Genomic DNA, 20,551 nt, shown 5'->3' with positions numbered 1-20,551 from the left:
TAAAAGAATCGTGTGTGTGTCCCCCGGCCACCTGGCCACCACGTTTAAAAGTGAAAGCTTGGCATCACAAATCACCTGTACATTTATAGAGTGGTAGTTTTTGCGATTGATGAATGCGTAATCATTCATGGATGGTTCCTTCAGACGCACGAGTGCAATCAATTACTCCAACCAAATTTGGAAACCCAGCAATCTGGAGATCCCTGCGGTCTCTGAAAACGCGCTCACGTCAGACATGCGCGTATTGTTCCTCCAAAACGAGTAAATCTGCCATTGTTATGATTTGATAACTGTCAAATCATCTGTTTAAATAGGGGAGTGAGTAAACATCTGACCAACCACAGTGCAACAATGATTATCTCACCAGATGCTTTTAATTGTTGTTCCAGTTGTGTCACACCCATCGGAAAAAACAAAAAACAATTACACAATTTTGCCATGAGTTAATTTGCAAACACACATTTCTGCTTGTATTTATTATTATTTCAAATTTTAATGTGCAATAATTAGGTGTCATGTTAGGCTATTTAGCCTATCATATTGTTTTATTGTACAAAAAATTGGTATCAGTAAAAAACGTGGGCTTTTTTAAAACTCAATTTTTTTTTATCTTGTTTTATTCGTTTTAAGAATCCGTTTTGATCTGTTCTAAATATGTTACTGTTTATGCTAATGACAGCTGAGGTTTATTTAATAATTATTTTCAGACTCAGCCAGATTTTGCTGTGCTGCACCGCAAATCCAGATTTGCGTACACGAGCTCAGACCTGACGTTAGATCTGATCGTAGCGTCCGCTCACGTCCAAATTGATAAATGCCGAAGCTTGCGTGGAAACGGCCGTACGCACGGTTTTCTGCCGTACGTTCGTTTGATAAATGAGGGCCATTATGATTATCCAGTCTCTCAGTCCAGGTTTAGTTACAACTCTGGACTAATGAAAGATCTAAGAAAGATCTAAGAAGAAAGATTTAAGATTTTTTTTTTTGTTTTTTTTTCTTAATTCAATCGATCCTCTTGGAGGAAACAAGTCTGGTGTTCTCGATGGGTGAAAATGGTGTGCTGCAGGTAGACAGGTTACAGGCTCTGAAAGTTTAGATAGACATAGTAAATCCGAAAACATTTACTGTTTCCTGAACTCATATAATAACTCATAATATCATTAATAACATGTTCTTCATCCATGCATGTTAGCTTCATAACAGCTACAGGACCCAGTCAGGAATATAGATCTGAGTGTTGAATCAATATGCCAGCTTTCATGATATGTCCATGTCATACGTACCGCATGCTGTCACCAGCCAGTACCACTGTGTCATCTTATTTAAATTACTAACATTCTTTTGACTATATACATTTTACAAGGAACCCATTATTCACATACTGTCAACTTCCTTAGCCCTGTACAGATCAGTAATTTAAATTATGTTTTTTTAAATGCTTTTTCATACCATGTCACATGTGGAAAAGTTAATTACCATAAGCTAAGGTCATCGCCTCTTTAAAGCTATTTGATTAGTTAAATATTTAACTTCTGCTGCACTATGTTACATAAAAGGAAAAACATCCTTTTTAACCATAGAAAATGCACTCTTACTTGAAGTCCTTAGTACAAATACTTAGTTTAGCCAGCATTCCTCGTTAAAACCATATCATATTACATTCACATTGATTTCTGCTTTCCAAACTCTCAAACACCCATTCCCTTGTGCTTCCTATTTAAACGTGGAAAACATTTCTTTTGCACAACCCCAGGCCTAAGGTTTTCAAGTAAATACCACTTACACATTCTGTTTTAATACACAGCTAAACATTTGAAGCTCAGTGAAAAAGGTCAGAATGATTTTGAGCCTCAGTATAAAAAAAACATAAACATACATGGAAAGCAGTGCAGTTACTACTATGTTGCTGAAAGCATTCCATCTGCTTAAAATCCACTAATCTGGTGTCTTTTCCTCTAATGACATGTTTGTGCATGAAGCTTTTCCATACAAAGAAGTCAGTCAGTTACCTAAATGCTGTTAAACAGACTATCATCACCAGAATCTAGTGATGTGATAATCTAAGACCCATCTGATGTATTTCCTCATTTGACAGCAACAAAGAAATAGTTATTCCTCAAAATTCAACCTACATATGCATCTTTGCATAATGATACATAGAGACCTTAAAAAACAACAAAAGAAACCATTTCTATGAATGTGGATGTTCTTCCATAGGCTGACATCTTCTTCTGGGTATCCAACTCCACTGTAAGCTATGACGTGACCCACACAAGGGGTCACAAGATAAATCTAAGGGGCTGTGACATGAAGCTGAGGAACCAGGAAAAAAGCAGAGGATGATCCTCAGGTTCCTCCTTTCTGGTTCTTCAGCAGATGAGCCAGAAAAAAACACACTTTCTGCTACAGAAAATTGTGCATGCTTGGTAGTAAATTGTTGGTTAATTTTACCTCATCAGGCCTCTAAAAATAAAATGTTTTTGTCGAACATGTAATGATTGCTGTATCTTAACAGGTTGCAAGCCAAAAAGGTTTGTACTGTGCCTTGGTCTTATCCCGTATAGGTCTTTCTTTTCCTCAGTACCAGGTGCAACAGTCTAGATTATAACAGTGCTTACATCTCAACAGTGCAGGCCCTTAGGGCTGCCAGCATCTTAGCATTCATCTCCTCTCAGGATGATTAGTGGTCTGTTGTGCCTCCAAGGCTAGTCTACATCAGGAAGAGAACATGGATTCAAAGATTGTTGAGGTGACTACTTTCCTGATGTCCTTCGCTAAAGAAATATTTTTCAAAATCTGATTGTCACCAGGTTGCCAGTGGAGTCATTTAAACTCACTTGTGTTCTTGTTTACTTTGCACTAGAGTGCAGTGCAAACATATTAGCTACAATGTAGATGAGCAATTGATCTTGAAGGGTTTTTATTAAACTTTATATTTTATTATTTAGCACGAGCATACTGTGAATCTGTTCCATGTTCTGGTTGCAGGGAAAATAAGAACATTATTTTGTGAGTTAAATCACACATCTAACATGTGATGTGGTCTGGTGACATGATGAATTAGTCGGTTAGAAGAGGGTAACTGTTTCCTGTTGTTTTGAGCCATTATCCATTTCCTGTGAGCTCAAAGCTTTAACAGCAGCATTTTTATGTTGCAAAGTGAACATGTTTTAATCACAAGTGCTGTCACTCGATTGGAGCAATTTCCTGTGGCTCTGTAAAGTATGAGGTAGCAAAGTAATTGAATTTGGGTCATAATTAAAAAGTGCAAGGAGCCATGTGATCTTTCCCCCCATGCCTTTCATCTTTGTAATAGCATAGCAGTTTATGTCTGAGAGGGAAAGTTTTCATCACTGAATTTAATAATTTGTAGAGGTCTTCCATGCTTTATGTGCCATGTAAGGTACACCAGAAGCCAAACCAAATTGGATATGCAGTTTAATTTGACAATGACAAGAAAAAAACACGAATGTGTTGACGATCAGTCATGGAGAGAGCTTGCTAGATTAATGACAAGGTTAATATCTGTCTAATGTGGAGATTTACTGCAGTATCCAATCCAGTATTCTTAATGTAAACAAAATTTTGTTTATATTATTTGTGTGAAGAGAGGGTAGTTTCCATTCCTCTATACAAGCATGGTTCACATGTTTCCATGGTTATCTGATCCCCCCAGCCCTGATATTTCCCAACTCACAATTGCAGTGATATTTCAATCAGCACAATATCATTACACAGTGCTGCTCTGAATTTTTCAGAACAGCATTATAGGGGGATAACGCATATGATTATAGAACAATGTGAGGAAACAGACCACAGTCAACAGGAGAGAGTAAGCATGACAGAGTATGAAGCAGTGTAACAGACTGTGGCATAGATAATGAATGACACTATAGGAAATTAGATTAGAGGGACAAATGACTGAGGGAGGGAAAGCAGCTACAGTGATAAATAGCACTAAAAATGGCCGGGATAGCTGTCAACATGTAGTACTTCCCTATCATACATGGTGACTGTAGTGAGGACAGGTTTATTTGTCATATGTACAGCACTATCTTAGCACAGTGGTGTTGTGCTGATGCTTGCACTGTGTTTTGCATTTGAGCTGGTCTTATGTGAAGATGCTACTTCTTCTGTCATTAAGCCCTTTGTCAGGCCTGGACTAGAATGAGGACTCAGATGCAGAGTATCAATAAGGCAGTCTTTATTTAAATACTCCTACCTCGAGAGGGAGTGACAAATAAAACCAACTATGAAAAATTATGCTATTCGGGAAGAATCTAATAAACAAAACCCACTCCAACTGGAGGGACAAAACTGCTGAAACAAAAAAGGAATAAACCAACAGAAAATCACTCCACAAGGAGGCTACAAAAAACTGCTATGAACTTGACAAACAAAACTCCACACTATGAGAATACAAACAAAAAATCACTCACATGGAGGTTACTAAAACTACTCTAAACTTGACAAACAGAAAACTCTATTCTATGAAATTACAAACAAAAAATCACTCACAAGGAGGTTACAAAAACTACTATAAACTTGACAAACAGAAAACTCTATATTCTATGAAATTACAAACAAAAAATCACTCACAAGGAGGTAAAGACGAAGTATAAGGCAAAGACAAGGCAAGGACTGTGATAGTAAGCTGGGGTGCACGACTGGAACGAGACACTCTGGCATAAGACAAAGGGAGACGCAGACTATAAGACACATTAGGGCAAATGGGGAACAGGTGGACACAATCAGGAATCAGGGAAGACACTCAGACAGGTGACACATGAGGAAGGGCAAGTGACCTGAAACGAGAGGAGAGTTAACCTTTCAAAATAAAACAGGAAATGACAAGACATGGAGACAGGACAACCCCAAACTTGAGCTCACCGTGTGACACCCTTGTCAGCTAAAGCCACATGGTTCCCCGGTGTTTGAGTTTGCATCACTCATCATTTTTCTAGTTTAGAGGTTAGCATACCAGAACAATGAGGCAAACTAATTTATCACCATTTGGTATTTTTAGAGAACTAGCTCACTCTTTACCACATAATTTTAGGGTTTTAGAAATTATCCTGCTATTAAGCTGACTAAAACTAATTAATCATCTCCATTACTTAACAAATATGTTGCACAAGTGTTAGTAACAATAGCTAGCAATGTCCATATGCCATAAAGTTTTCATATGCTTTCTAGCATTTCTGTACATTGATGGGGAGAGTATAGGAGCTCCTCTCAGTTGTTTGTCATGGATTAAGCTACATACTGGTGAGCCCAATATTTAACAATCTTACCCATTGAGCTGTGTTGTGTAATTGATATAGCCTACACTTCAAAAGTGCTACAGCCTCTTGTTGGACTGTGTGCGGATTCACCAAAGGAGTGACAGTATCTCAGCCCAGTTTAGGGTTGTAACTACAGAAGAAACTCATGCTACAGTGAGCTGGGTTTCAAAAAATTGTATGTCAATATACCCAGTGCACTGTCCTGAGTGTGGACTCTTTGGCTGCCAGTCAGATAAGCTTATCTGGCAGTAGAGGAGTCAGTATAACCCCATTAAGAGACACTGAAACGACTATTTTAGAGAAGGTTAGTTATCCCGTAACCCCTGTTCTCTGATAACATGAGTGGGGTGTCTCACCAGAGGCATCCACCTTTCACATACTGAGGAAGCGTTGGGCTTATCTTGAATGATGAGTGGCGCTGCATCAATCCCTTTTTTGGGGAAAGCAAGGAGCTCAGCCTTGACAATTGGCTTGGTAATGATGCAGAGGCTTCTGATGATAATGCTCATATATAAGAGAACAAAGGTTCCTGGATAAATAACCTCATGTTGTCTCTGTGTGATTTTAGCAGCAGCTGAATGGGAAAGAAAAAAATGAGCTCTAAAACTTTGGCCCAGACTGGTCAATCATGCCAGAGATCCCCTTACCCCAGTATGGACGCAACCAAGTTGCAATTGTCGATTGAAAAGGTACCAAAGTAAAGCGAGTGAGAAGGATTCACTCATAAGATGTAATGAATTTACAGCCACAACACAAACAAACACACTTGTATGGAGCCAGCTGGCCGGTCTAATCAAACAGAATCAAACAGAATGTGACATTTGTTTGTCTTTTGTATCAGTGTTGCCAGCCCACACATGGATGGGCCTACATTAAAACTCCCGCTATTCCAGATGGCGAAACTGCCCCAGTTCTTGAGATTCTTCTGTCTCAGTGGCAGGATTAAGTTCTGTTTTTTTCTAAACCTCAGATACTTTTTAAAGATGTTACTGTAGCCACAAAAATTGTCAAGGGATGTCAGAGTGCAAATAGTCAACTGAAGTAAGCTGTCAAGTCAAGTGAGAATCCTGCTCCACTACTTCACAACACTGAAATCATTTTTTAATCATCAGCTGACGCACAGCATTATATAGAAAAGTCTGTTTTTTCTTAACTGAGCCCACACAGGGTTTGGACTCGTTTCATTTAGAATTCATATTTTAATTCCCAAAGTTGTGTCAGTACTTCCTCTTAACCCCTATCCACTATAATACGTTCCACTCAGACAGTTTATTCGTGAGAGGGTGTTGAGCAGTAGATACAAAAGATCTCATCTCATTACAGGACCTTGTCAAGCAATGAACATTGGAGCTGATACAATGCTTATTCAAGACATAGATTCTATTAGCAAAACCTAAAATGCTGAAGAAGGATGCTCAGAAGATGGAAATGGAGATTTTATTGTAGACCTGTCATTCTTTTGATGCATTGCCATTATGTTCAGCTAACAGTAAGAAATCTAAGTCATCTGTTTCCATCTGTCTTGGCATGGCCTCCCCCATTCCTTTCTTAATTTCTCTTATAAATTCTCTCACAGTTTCTGATGTAAGCCGTTATGGTCAGCCAATATTCCCTCTTCAGTTTGACCTCTATTCATTTGTAGCAGAATTTTGTTCTGGTTTAATTTAAAACTAAGATTGAAGCGTAACATTTCAATCTAATTACCTATTGCAAAATGGTATTTTAACCTTGTTGCTATGTAACACGTTCTCAAGAAAAGATACTGTATACAAAATGAAAAAAGAGTAAAGATGAAAATATGCAATCATCAGTGCGGCATTCTCTCTGTGCTGTGTAGGTTTTTTGTTCTCACAATGTTCCACTCACTCTCTCAGCCCACATTACGTGTTTGCAAGTATTCAGGCCCTCCAAGTCAGTATTTAGTAGATGCACCTTTGGCAGCAGCTACATGCTGGAATCTCTGTGGGTAGGTCTGTATCAGCTTTGCACGTCTTGACACTGAATTTTCCCCAATTTGTCTGTATTTTACTTCCTCAACAATTAAGTTCTGTATAAACATAGGAGGAGGCAGTGTTAACTACTGTGCAGGAGATGAATTATTTGCACCAGCACTCATGCAAGTGTTCACCAGTGAGTGCATCTTTGCTTTAATCATCAGTTTTCATGTCAGATAACCTGGTCAGTTCACACAAATTCATATGGTTGACAGCAGACCCTGCATTCAGAAGTGTTTGAAGGAGTGAAATCTAGATCATAATACAGCAAAAGTCCATGTGTAAAATAGTTATCAGCAACAGCAGCACACTGTCAACATTATCCCTGTCATTAAATAGAATAGCTGTGCCTCTGTAACGATATGTTCAAAAAGCCACCTACTGGAGCTAAATGTCTTACTGAAGAGGTTGGCACATTGCAGGGGGTGTGTCTCCCCATCACCACTGGTAATTACACACTTGGTCTGGGTTCATGGAGAACTTGTGTATTTTTAGGGCATGTGAAATTGCCACACTGACACGAATCCCTGGTGGACTCACTTGCATCCCATTTTTTCATCTGGGTTTGTTTATGTGCTTGGGTTTGCTTTCATCCTCTGTAATTTGCTCTTGGCAGATTGTTCATTTTCCAGTCACAGAATAATTTGCTTAGCATAGAAATTCAAGATAGCTGTATTCAGGTGTGACTCATCTGAATATACAATGGCTAATGCTTGCCTTGAGTGCAATCCGAAGTTTTAGGCTGTAAAATCATGTAAAAGCCTCACGATTACTGTCGGCTAAACCACCTTTTCCCAGTTACTGTGTGTTCACTCACTGCTATAATGGAATTGTTTTGTTATTCATTGTCTGTGAGGCACATGTGTGATGTAGTTTGCTGAGAATGTGGTGTATAGTGGTTGAAAAATTAAGTTTGGAGCAGTAAGAGAAAAAGATCTTTTAGAGTTAATTTAACCACTTTGGCTGAACAAACACTGAATTCTGCCAGAAACATGTTCCCAAGTCAAGTCAAGCCTGTACCCCAGGTAACCTCATCTAAACTATGATTCCAGCTGCATGAGGGCATAACAGATTTTGCTCTCAACAGATAGCATTCAAATGTGTTCTGTTTAGTTTGGGGAAGTGACATTCATTCAGCCGGGCCATGTCAGGCCATTCAATCTAATCTGCACCTCTCTTAGACACATTGGCTTACACCTGTTATGCACTACACCATTTGACAGTCAAAATCAATGTGGCTTAAGTAGATATCCTGATCTAGCAGCAATCACGGCAGCACCACCACCCATCTCCTAACTCCTTAACCCCTGCTGCCTCTATGCATACCGAGTCATACACAGCATCATTTTCAATCAATTTCATCTTTCCCCTATGAAAAAAAACCACTTCAATTTAAAACGGCAGACATGATCGAAACCTATGGCAATGTCTCTTAAGGGGTAAAAATTCCATTACCATGTAAAGGGTTTCCATTTCTGTCCTCCCCTTCCTTTAGTTTTACAGATGCATTCAACTGGTTACTTGGACTTTGGGGGTGATTGAAAATCTTTTCCATTTCATGCACTTAAGCTTTGGGATCTGGCTTAAATGGCTTTGTCAATACAACACACTGTATTTTGTTGATACCTTACACATTACAAGTTATTTGTTTTGTCATAGCATCCCCAGGTTGTGTTTTACAGAGGGCTATTTGGCCAAGACAAGGAGAAATTTGAATATTTTTTGGGGCATTTTTTCCTTTAATTGGCAAATAAAAGTACAAAAAGAGACAGGAAACATGGAGAGAGAGAGAGAGAGAGAGAGATGTGACACATAACAAAGGTCGGAATCAGATTAATTTCTGTATAACATTTCTGTTGCAGTACTTCCTTCAGCTGACCCAAAACAGATTTATTAAGTCTATATGCAATATTTGATCATTACAGGATTTTGCAGATTTTCTTAAGTTTTGGTAATCTCTGGCAGAAACTAAGATTTACGGTTTTATTTCACCATTTTTAATATCTGTATGGTATCATTTATGATAGTTTTGGAGCATTGTGATTATACAGTTATTCAGCATGAATGCCTTGGACAATAAGCTTTCATTTCTCTGATGAAGCGCATGGTCTAAAACACATGGAGCATGTGTGTTTAGGGCGTGTCCATATCCCCATTTGCTAATTTAATGGCGGAAAAACCTGTTGCTGCACCAGGTGCAAGGTTCAAAAGGGTTGTACTTGGTCTCTTAATTAATCATGGGAGTGTTTTGGGTGTAACATTCAACAAACCAATCCCCAATCACCATCTCCCATTCTCTTTTAAAAGCCACACCTGCTTGTACCTTGGCGGATTGCTATTATAATGGCGCAGTGTTTCACACAGGATTAGATTGTATTTGTGGTGAGTTGATTGTGACTGACCAGTGAACCCAGTCCCGGCACACACACGCAGCAGTTCTGTGTGCCCTGAGGGGCAAGGAAGGGCTCAGTGAATCAATGAACAGCTCTACAAAGAAGCAACAGCACAAATCACACAATCAGATGTTATAGTTTTATGTTTATTATGAGAATTGTAAATAAATTATTGGTTCATTATGAAACTGGCAGGACTCATTTAGTCTAGGTGATGAATGGGAAACACTGTAGTTTATTTACCAGGTAGTAAGAAAGAATTCCTCTCTACAGACACTAATTTATGTCCAAGAGACAGTGTGGCAGTGTTATGCAATAAAAATAAATAGTAATAATAAACACATATGCCCTTTCTGAGGGCTATGTTGTAATGTTCCACCTGACTCCAAACATATGAAGCTCATTTTCGCCACATTCAGCTTGTGCATAACAGGCAGAGTGTACGCACTTTGTGCACGCACTTATGTGCTGTAGGTTCATACTACTGTCTTGACAATGCATCCTTAAAATAACAGTGACATACTGTGCCATTGACCAATATAGCACAATCACTTTCCACTGCCTCAAGATAGCAATGCGCCGACAATGCACCTGACCACACCGTTATTTTAAGACCAACACGCCCATGGGTGCTCAGATGGGTGCAGGTGTATTTGATATTTAAACAATGTGGGCACTGGATGGGAAAATGTCAACTATGTTGGTCTGAAACGAGCAAAGACACTTGCGATTCACTTGGTGCCGGGTGTAAGATAGGGCCCATGATGTCAGCGCTGTAAACATAGAGATGGGAACAAATTGGCCAAATGTTGGCTGCTGTGCTTGACGCTGAGAACACCCTGCCTGCATTTCATGTGTGTGGTGGCTGTGTTGCTGAACTGCCGTGGCTCGCACGTGTGTGTGTTCACACCGGCTGCATGTCTGCTGCATCACTGCTACTGCCAGCTCTATCTTTCTTCATAGATTTTTCAGGCTCCTCGAATGTTGGATTTCTTGTTATTATAAATTAATCTCCGATTTATTTTTGAATATAAAATGTCTATAAAATGCCACTGTCTCCACATGGAGCCACTAAAGCAGTTAAAAACTATATTTTGATTTTTTTCATGTCTTTGTCATGCTCAGATTCAGCCAAGACGGAAACAACTATAGTGAAAGGTGTCAATGTTATGTAATGTTGCTGGTGTGATGTCAATATGACTATAAACATCTATGTCATATCTGTCTAATTTTGCTGGAGATGCACCTCGCGTGAAAAATAGGCAAGACGCCGTTTCTCTAGATCATGTTAATCATGTTAACGGCTCTAACTCATTAACAAAGGCGCTGTAATGAAAACTAAGACGTTTGCAGACATGCCAGTGTGTTCCTAGCCCAACTGCATGACTGGCTTCATTCCACAATGTGCTGTCTGTTCTTCAATGTCCCCATAGCTGAATTCAACTTACCTCTTCTCTTTCACTGTCCTTTTCTTCATATTAGTTTTCTAATTAGTTTACTTATTCAATTTGCAGTCTATAATTGTTTCCTGACTACTGGACAGTGACAAAAAGCTAACCAACCCAAACAGCATGTGATGGAAATCACTGAAGCAGGGCCAATGAACACACAAGGAAGACACTTATTTGATGCCCTCATCATTGTCTTTCAGTTGCATGTAAATGAGTTGTAATTAGTAATAGGAACTGAAAAATACACACATTGTGCAAAAGGCAAAACTAACTTTTTTCTCATGAAAGGAAACTGGCTTTTATTTTATTTTTGTATTTGAAGCCATTTTGTATACAGGCAAAAATGCACAATTCAATGTGGGTTATTATTTTTTGAATGACAGTGATTTGTGCTCAACAGCAAACAAGTCAAACAAATGTATGATCTGTTTTGGAATGATTTTTTAATGAATAAAAATTGTCTTTGCACTAATAGTAATTTTAACCACAGAATGTGAGAAACAGAAAGCTTGCAATGTGATGTGTGCTGTGAGGACAGAAGCATAAGAATACACAACTATATAATGTAGGGCAGGTAGAAAGTTGCACTAACCTCACTCTGGTAATGTGTCCAACAAGGTCTTAGGGAAACATTACCACCACGCAACACACTTTTTCTTCATGAATTGTATGTCGTGATGGATGACACTCACAGCTAATGCAAACCAGAACCCAGAAGGAAAAACAAACCCTAATGTGGTTAGGACATAAACATCCTACGTCCTCACTAACACACACACACATACACTCTAAATTAAAATTAAAAGAGCAACATTAGCCAGAGCAGAGCACTAAGGGAGCATAAATGAATAGCATTATGAAATGAGAATTGTCAATTGGCAGCAAAGATTAGTTGGTCTGAGCTGTTTTTTGTTTTTGTATTTCTATGGTGAAAAAAACAAAACATTTCCATCATGGGAGAAGCTCTCATCAAACTGGAGTCTGAACAAAGGTCAGGTGATTTTAAATAACGAACAGGCTGTTAGGACACAAAGGACCATAATGACAATTATTAGCATCCACATTTGGATTAGTCATATATATCTAATTCCTGCATGAGGAGTCTTTATCATTCATTTTCATTTCATTTATTTATATTTCGGACTGTGCATTGCATGGTATGCTGCTAATTATATTTAAATGTTTGAGTGATGTTCTCTGGCAGCTCTGCTCTGATCCACTGCTCAGTTAATCAGTCCTATGAGCGCCGGCACAAACATAACGTGATAAGACATAAAAATAATTCAGTAGTTCAGGAGACTTGTGTACAATTTTACACTGTGAGTAGATAGAGATCAGGTTTACATCGATCACTTTACATAGGATGCAGTATAGCTCTGTCCATTTTATTATCAGTACATTGAGCATATTTAATGCGAGGCACAAACTCCTTTGTTTACACTTCTGCACCTCTCGAAATATAGATTTTGCTGATTCCTCATGCGTTTCACATTTGAATACGGAGCACTTTCATCCCTGTTTATCTGTATTTAACACCACACTGGGTTGTTGCTCATATGCTTCTGTTTATCTTATGCACAAGGAGACAAACATTCCTGTACAGTTACAATCCCATCATCCTCATGCTGAGTACTCATTCAACAGAAAGACCATTTCAGCCCTCAGCTGGGCTGGTGGTGAATTCAGCTACACCATATGTATATTACTCATTTGGCGAATCATTTCAAGGTTATCAAGGAGACAGTGGCAGCCCTTATCTAGGGCTTCATTTCCTTTCTATTATGGGATATGGCAGAGAGCAGGTCCCACACTGCAAAGCTGTTCTGTAACGATGTACTATGGTGCTATAAAATCACTTCCCATCTGGTCAACACCTTCCCTCCACATTGAGCAAAATCTGGGTGGTGGGACAGGGAGAGAGATGGAGTGAGGGAGGTTTAGTGGAAAGGGACTTGGAAAGGTGAGAGCAGTGAAAGAGGGGAGGATAGAGGAAAGCCAATGCAACATTTAAAAAAAAAAAAAAGAAAAACATAAGGGGGGAAGCTGGCAAAGCCACAGTAATGCAAAGCCTGTGGAGTCAGGGCAGAGACATTGGGGAAATCAGAAAAGCTCAGAGCCTGTTTGTGTAGTGGAGGCTTGTGTGTGTGCATGTGTGCATTTATGTTTGCTGTACTCTTACTAGCACAGTTCTCTCCAAACAAAGCACAAAATAAACCCCAAAATAAACACGGGAAGGTTCCCAGTGCACTTGTCATAATCGAAAGGTAGAGACCTTCTGAGATCTGTGAGAATAATGTTATCAGCAGGGGTCTGTGGGTGGTGAAGACCTGTGGTGAAATTGTTCCAATTTGGTGGTCTTAATGGTAATAATAATATCACTTAATATCAAAAAATAATATCATTGTGGACATCTTGCAAATACAGGTTACAACAAAACTGAGTACACACTGAACTATGTCATATTGCAATAATTGTACTTTTTTGAGTTGAGTTCAAAGTTGAAATGTAGAGTATATGATTTTATGTACAATTAATAGGTTAGATAGATTACATTGAAAATACAGGCCGCAACCACTAACCTGTGGACACCACAGTGGTCTCAGCCATGGCCTGGGTTGTGTCTAATACAACATGGCTCCACATGGTAAGGAAATGCCAGAACAAGCAAGAAACCAGATGGTTAGACTTTATGGGAGCTGAAACAAAGTTGAAGCAGTGGTTAGCTTAAGTCCAAGAGCCATACTATTAATAACAGAAGGCGCAGGGTCCGTCCTCAACAAATGACAGCACACAATTTGAAATTTACACAACTTTTTATTCAAAAACAGACAGGGAAGTGCTTTTGACTTGGAATAAGCATTATCTGTGAAAATTGGTGTTTCAGTGACTGATCAGATGCAAAGGACAACCAAAAAGAAAACCATTACACAAAAAACTGCACAAAACCACAAGATTAAACTGAACATGAAAGAAGCCTGATAAATGTTATTTGGATCAGATGGGATACAGCATGTTTGGTGAGGACCTGGTCAGGACTGTAGGCTCTGCATGAGTGCAAATGGTGTAAGTGAGGTGACATTTATAGATGGCACTATGAATGCAAGGTACAGATACACAACCCTGACAAATTAAAGTTTTATAAAATTGCTGCTAATATGTTACAGCACAGTTGTCTGTTTAGACATCCAGAAAAAACTTAGCAATTATCAACATTCTTCCTTAACTATTTTTTTGTACAAACTAACTATCATTGTCTATCTTTTGGTGCTGGACAGGTATGGTGCAGTAGATTTGTCTGAGTTTTTTTGCCAATAACAGCTGCAGGAGACAGAATTGATGAGAGCAGTCAAAATGATACAGTCAGTATTAAAGCTAAACAATGAGCTAAAAGAGACTAAAAAGCTAAGTACAGGGATGCAGATGTTGGCTGACAATTCACAGTGGGTTGTCACTGTGAGTGAATCCTTTTCCATTAATCATTGTCATTTTATTAAGTTTAAACTTTTTTTCCCCCCTTTTCCTGATTTAATGCCAAAATAAATAGCATGGCTAAAATATGACATAGCTCAACTGAGGGCTCAGCAGCTTGAATATTGCAAGTCCTCAGCCAATTTGACTTTGAGTAAGTCAATTCAGTTGTGTTGACAGCAAAGACTTTTATATTGCAGAAATTTGTTTTTTATTTATAAATAAATACATTTATAGTTATTTAAGTAAAGATGGAGTAGTAAGTTGGTTTTATGTAGGAGACAGTCAGGTTTTTAGAGCCGGAGAGGAAGCATCATGATGTACTGTAACATCAAACTGTCAAAATCTGTTCAGTTTTATATCTGAGCTCTTGATATGAAATGTCTTTTGGAAACTGGACACTGTTAATGAAAACAGCATGATAGTATGGATACCAGCAAAGAAAGTGTCAGGACTTGTATGTAAAAAATAAAGGGATGGGCAAAAGATAGGGGAGGAGAGAGAGAGAGAGAGAGAGAGAGAGAGAGAGAGAGATTGTTGATGAGTTCGGAGCCAAAGAGAAATCAGCTCAATTTGCTTAATAAAATTAGGTACAGTTGAACTACACAAAGCCAGCTGCTGGGTGAGGGAGGACAGCATTCACCGCAGGACTGCAGCTTGCCTCAACACAAGAACTTGATCTGGGTGTGTTGTTGTCTCTCAACCACACACCTGCTGTAGTACTGGCTTTAAAGTCTAGGCATAGTGCCATCTTCACACGCAGCTCTCAACTGAGGCGCCACCTCTAAACCTCCACAAGAGTCTGGGGTGGGCTCAAAGGTTGAGCCATGCATCACCAGACTAAGGAAAAAAGCGACCCTCCCAAAATGGAAGAGAATGAGGAAGCCCCCATGACGGCTTCTGCTCAAGTCCTGGACAGTCCCTCCTCAGAAACTTTGGGAGCTCAGGCAGAGCAGGCTCATGCTGTCCTAACCCCCAACCCCCGCAGTGGATGTGGGTTTTTCTGTCAGCCATGGTGTCTGATCCTTGCATTGACCATGCTCCTGCTTTCTCTCCTTGGCAGCTGGGCAGTGGTCCACCTCACTCTGGGCACTCATGGAGGATCGTCTTTTCGGGTCTCAGCCAGCTACGATCAGCGGGTCCCACAGGATGACACAGCCACCATCGAGCCCCACTTCACCACCAACTGTACTATGGGTAAGCTGGCACATCCATATAATTTCTTTCGGAATTATTGTAAGGTAATGGTGATGCTGCTCTTTTTAAGAATACTTTGTGTGATCACTGGAATGTCTGAAAAACTTTTAAAAAGTAGTTTATTAGTTGATTCGAATTAAATAAATCTAAATTAAGTGTTGTATCAAGTTTTCTGTACAAATATTTGCTGGTTACTGCTTCGAAAATGCAGACTGTTGCTTGTTTCCCATCTGTTTCATATCATTATAAATTGGATATTGTACTGACATGGGCTGTTTTTCAGTCACATCATATTGGATGTCACTCTGGCCTCTGATTTTTCTGGTTTATCTAATTATCTGATCTAATATAAAGTGGTACAAACAAGTACAAACCAGGGTTTTAGGTGATAACTCTTGGGATTGTTCTTAAGTTTTCAGTTGGTTTTTTTTCTGTGTTTTTCCAGTATGTGTGTGTTTGTGTGTTTCCTATCAGTCTGTGTATATAACGTATGTATATACAGACTAAATGTGTGTCACATGTCTGCACAGTGACCGAGTTCCCAAAGCAGCTCAAACATGTCAAAGTGGAAATTGCACAGCGACATTCTGTGATTTTTAACTTTATTACACCCTGTTGTGGAATGAAATGCGTAGACTGCTCGAGACTCAAATAATATCCCTCTCTGTCAACCTCGAAAGCTCCTGAAATTGGATTAATATAACTGATTCAATTTCCTCTGAGCTAGATGCAGGAGCACAGCAACCCTTGCTTAAGCATTTCAAGGGTGAATTACTGAAGAAATATGGATAAAGTCCTTGTTTCCTAACAGTAACAGGCAGATCTGTGGTAGGCAGAGAGGTACAAAATGTTATACCAAGCAGGTGATATTTTAATGTGACAGATTGTATGAAATCATCCATGTGTATTTAATATCTAAAATGTCATCATTCTTACAAACAGCTACATATTGAAATAAGCAGGAATTGGTGAGTGAGTGAGTAAATTTCAGACTTCCGTAATAAAAATGAATAAATAAATAAAAAAAAGTTACCCAACTTGTTTACTAGACCATGTTAGAGTCTGCTGAACTCACATAAAAAGGAATAATCAAGTAAAGGGTGACCGAGAGAGATGTTCCACCAGTAGCTGCTTCTCATGGACTAAATTAAATCTCAAAACTGGCAGCAGCCCTCAAAAGAGATCCCTTCATTGATATAATGTTGTTTATACAACCTTGTCCTTACAAACCTGCCTTTTTATCTGGATTTACAATCATGTATTTGTATTAGTATTCTCATATAAAATTTTGAGACATCTTCAGGAAATATGCTGATTAGAAGCCTGCAGTTTCTTAGTTTTTGTTGTTTTTTGTTGCTCTAGAAAGGCACATGAGATACTGTTCTGTTTTTTTTTTTTGCATCTGCACTACAGAGAACATGCAGGATGAACTATAAAGCTCCTCTTTTTGAAAAATAATCCCCAGTCTGCAGTGAATGCTGGCGGTAGGACCGCAACTGCCAGCATTTACCATTTCATTTACCCTTTCACGCAATCTGATACCAGATTTAAAGACTTTTGGAGATTATGATCAAAATCCATACCTTCTGTCAGCACATATTACACATAGCCTTATTTTGTGGCTTATTATTATTCATCTGTTATTTGTGGTCTCATAAAAACTGGTTCTGGTCATTTTCTCCATGAACATGAAACAGTGAGGAAAGGTTGGTTTAGTTTTTTTTCCTGTTTGTAGGACAGTGGCAAAGGTTCTGCTACTGGACATATAGGACACCTGGGAATATTGCTTTGTTATTTGAACAGTTGTTAGGCTTCCTGTCAGCTATTGTCATCCTCAGTTGCCCTGATTTTTAGCCAGAGATTTTGGGTGGATCACCTAGAGAAAAGACTGACAGGTAGACTGGCATTGTGCACAGCATCTTCAAAGTCCACTCTATTCCACTGCTTGTTACCCCACATACTGGAAGGCTTTAGCTTGTATTTTTCTATAAAACCATACAGAGCATCTTAAGAAGCTGATCATTCCCCAAGGCCTTTTGTTTAAATTCAGAGAGATGCACACAGTCCAGAAAATTTAATCTCCTCTGCTTTTATAGAGGGTGAGTCTCTTTGAGCTCTGCAACAATGAAATAGCTTTTATGCTCGGTCAATATTTAGCTGCAAATGAATGAGGAACTTCATTCAACAGGAAAGATTTGTCTATCTCTAATTCTTCAGATTTGGTTCAGATGGGATGTTTGGACTTGAGGTGAGTTTCTCACAGCTCGCCAGCACTGACAGCCTGATAACAAATCAGCAACACCTGACTTCCCCATTACATTATCTGATTTTGGTTGTCATATATGTAAATGCACGTCTGTGAGAGTGTGAGAAGGAGAGAAAGAGAGAAAAAGAGATAATGGAAAGGAGAAGGAGAGGGAAACTAAAATAGATCTCTATTGCTCATAAATTTCACATTTCTTACCTTGAATCTCAACACTGCATAGCTAACTTTAACTTAACTTAACATAAACTAAAAATAAAAAAAAGTCCAAATCTCATACTTAGAGATAAGTCCTGGTCCTATGTGATTCTTCAAGTGAGAACTGAGAGAATCAGTCACTTCCGTAAAATTATCCCTAGACTCACTTTGCATGTGGAGAGCGTCTGATCAAAGTGCAAAAAAAAAGAAAAACATAAAGGTAACTCAAATCCACACACAAACAAATCAGTCCCACTGCATCATTAGTGATTCTCCAGTGATTGTTTGTCTAACTGTCTCTTCTGTCACTGTAAGGACGGGGCAGAGTGAGTGCTATTGCTCATGCAAATCCAGCCTCAGTTGAACAGTGTCTATTTGTTCTCTGGGTTCACTGTGTTCCTCTTCCCAGGCAGTACATAAGCTGTGGCTAGTAGGAAGAGAAAGGATGCAGACGTGCCATATTCTCCTCAGGCAACACCTGGGCCCCTAGCACAACACCCACTACACACATCCCACTCCCAAACTAAGCCCTAATCCGTCTCGGCACACTCGCCGTGCGGCCTCTCCACATTTCGCGGTGCTGCAAAGCTCCCCCACTTTCCTCTCCAGCACCTGTCATAAGGCTGGGCTCAAATTACCTTCTTTCCTACCTAGCACAGAACATGAAGCCAGGGAGCTCGATTAAGGCTCTCCGATTCCTTCCCTGGCAGAAAACAGTCGTTTGCTTTATTTGTTCCAGTCGCTTGCACTCAAAATTAGTTAATTACAGCTTTTAATGTCCTGTATTGTCAGGCTTTTGTTGGGGGGGGGGACTGATCCAAAGTTGATTAACTGTATAAAATTTGGTCCCAAAGGTTTCAAGTTTTAATTTCACCTGATATAAGTCTGTGGACACAAAATGTTCTGTATTTCACACTGGGGCAGTTGCATAATGGTTTCCTGCAGACTTCAAGAAACTCTGAGGACTTAGGACTTAGTGATAGAGAAATCATGCTAAAGATTAATTTCATTTCTAACCTCATGTGGTGTATTTCTTGTTGTTGTCTTTTTAGCACATCTGCCTTGGGATATGCAGCAGTTAGAAGTCAAAATATTCCTCAGGGACTGTTAGTTGACTCAAATTCTGCTAAATCTTGTAGATAAATTCTGTTTTAATCAAATTTGACAATGACAATGTCCCTTTCCTCCCTCTTACTTGTTTTCTTGAGCAGAAAGGCCACGATTACTCAAGCCAGTGAAGTGCAAGGAGATATAGTCAATACAGGATAAATAAATGGAGCAATTCTGACTTCTCTCTCCATACCCCTCCACTTTAATTAACTCATCAGTCACAGGGCCAACAAGCAATCCAATTTGTTGCCCCTAAAGTGACTTGTGTGGTTATATGAGCTCATCCTCCTGACAGGAAGTTAGGATTCTTCTACTTTTCTACTTCTGCTAGTATTTTTCTGATGGTTGTGGCATAGCTGTGCACAAAACCTAATTATTCAAGCACAGCAAATCTGTCAATGACACTCTTAATGTCCCACAGTTCCTCATCCTGGAAGTAAACACAGACTACTGTGATGACTATAAAGCTCATTACCAGATTGTGTCAATAGCAGATTTGACTTTGCCTCTGTCATAGTACTGTGGCAAGGCAGAAGGTCACATTTGCCTTTACAGTTACAGTAAATAAAAGAATGTTTGTCCACCGAAGATCATATTTGGTATTTGTGCTCATGCATTACCCTGCAACTTTTCACAATTCATTTTTCCAATTGGACATGTAGCTGAGACAAGGCAGCAGTGAACCCCGTGGGAATTTGAACCAGTGACCTTCCCCTCCCTGGCCAATTTCCCTAACCATTACACCATGCTGCTGCAGCCTCCTAATGGAGCGTTACAGCAAGTCTATACTTTGCGATTAGGTACACAGCAGAGTGAGGGTGTCCCTAGGCCCATCAATCACACACGGCCCTGTGGAAGCAATGAGGGAAATAGGTTTGGAGAAAGCCGGTGGAGTGGACAGAACGTTGGACATGTGGATGGATGGGTGATGGCGATTTGGAGGAAAAAAAGCTGTTCAGTATCATAGTGCGGTAGTGAGGTTCGCCTTTAAATGCACTGAACATTCTCCAGCATAAGCCTTTAATTGAGTATTCAATATCACTTTGACTGCATGAATAAAATAAACTCATCCCTGGAGTTTATATATATATATATATTTATATATATATATATATATATAACCCTGTATATATATATATATATATATATATATATATATAACCCTGTGCTTGTCACCCAATAATATATATAT

The 20,551-nt window shown here is 39.2% G+C and overlaps 1 protein-coding gene across 2 annotated transcripts in view; it reads left to right on the top strand.

Annotated features, from left to right (window-relative positions):
* alk (ALK receptor tyrosine kinase) overlaps positions 1-20,551 on the top strand; it is a 328,414-nt gene that overhangs the window by 241,842 nt on the left and 66,021 nt on the right. For both annotated transcript variants that reach the window (XM_087174426.1, XM_023407962.2), the window contains exon 5: positions 15,655-15,788. In XM_087174426.1, coding sequence (XP_087030552.1) covers positions 15,655-15,788 — 134 coding nt within the window. The remainder of the gene's footprint in view (positions 1-15,654; positions 15,789-20,551) is intronic.

This window comes from Seriola lalandi, unplaced genomic scaffold, assembly GCF_002814215.2.
Source record: "Seriola lalandi dorsalis isolate HSWRI2012SDOR001 ecotype SW California unplaced genomic scaffold, Sedor1 jcf7180002054352, whole genome shotgun sequence".
In the NCBI taxonomy this organism is placed as follows: domain Eukaryota; kingdom Metazoa; phylum Chordata; class Actinopteri; order Carangiformes; family Carangidae; genus Seriola; species Seriola lalandi.
This window is presented reverse-complemented; position numbering and strand designations above follow the sequence as displayed.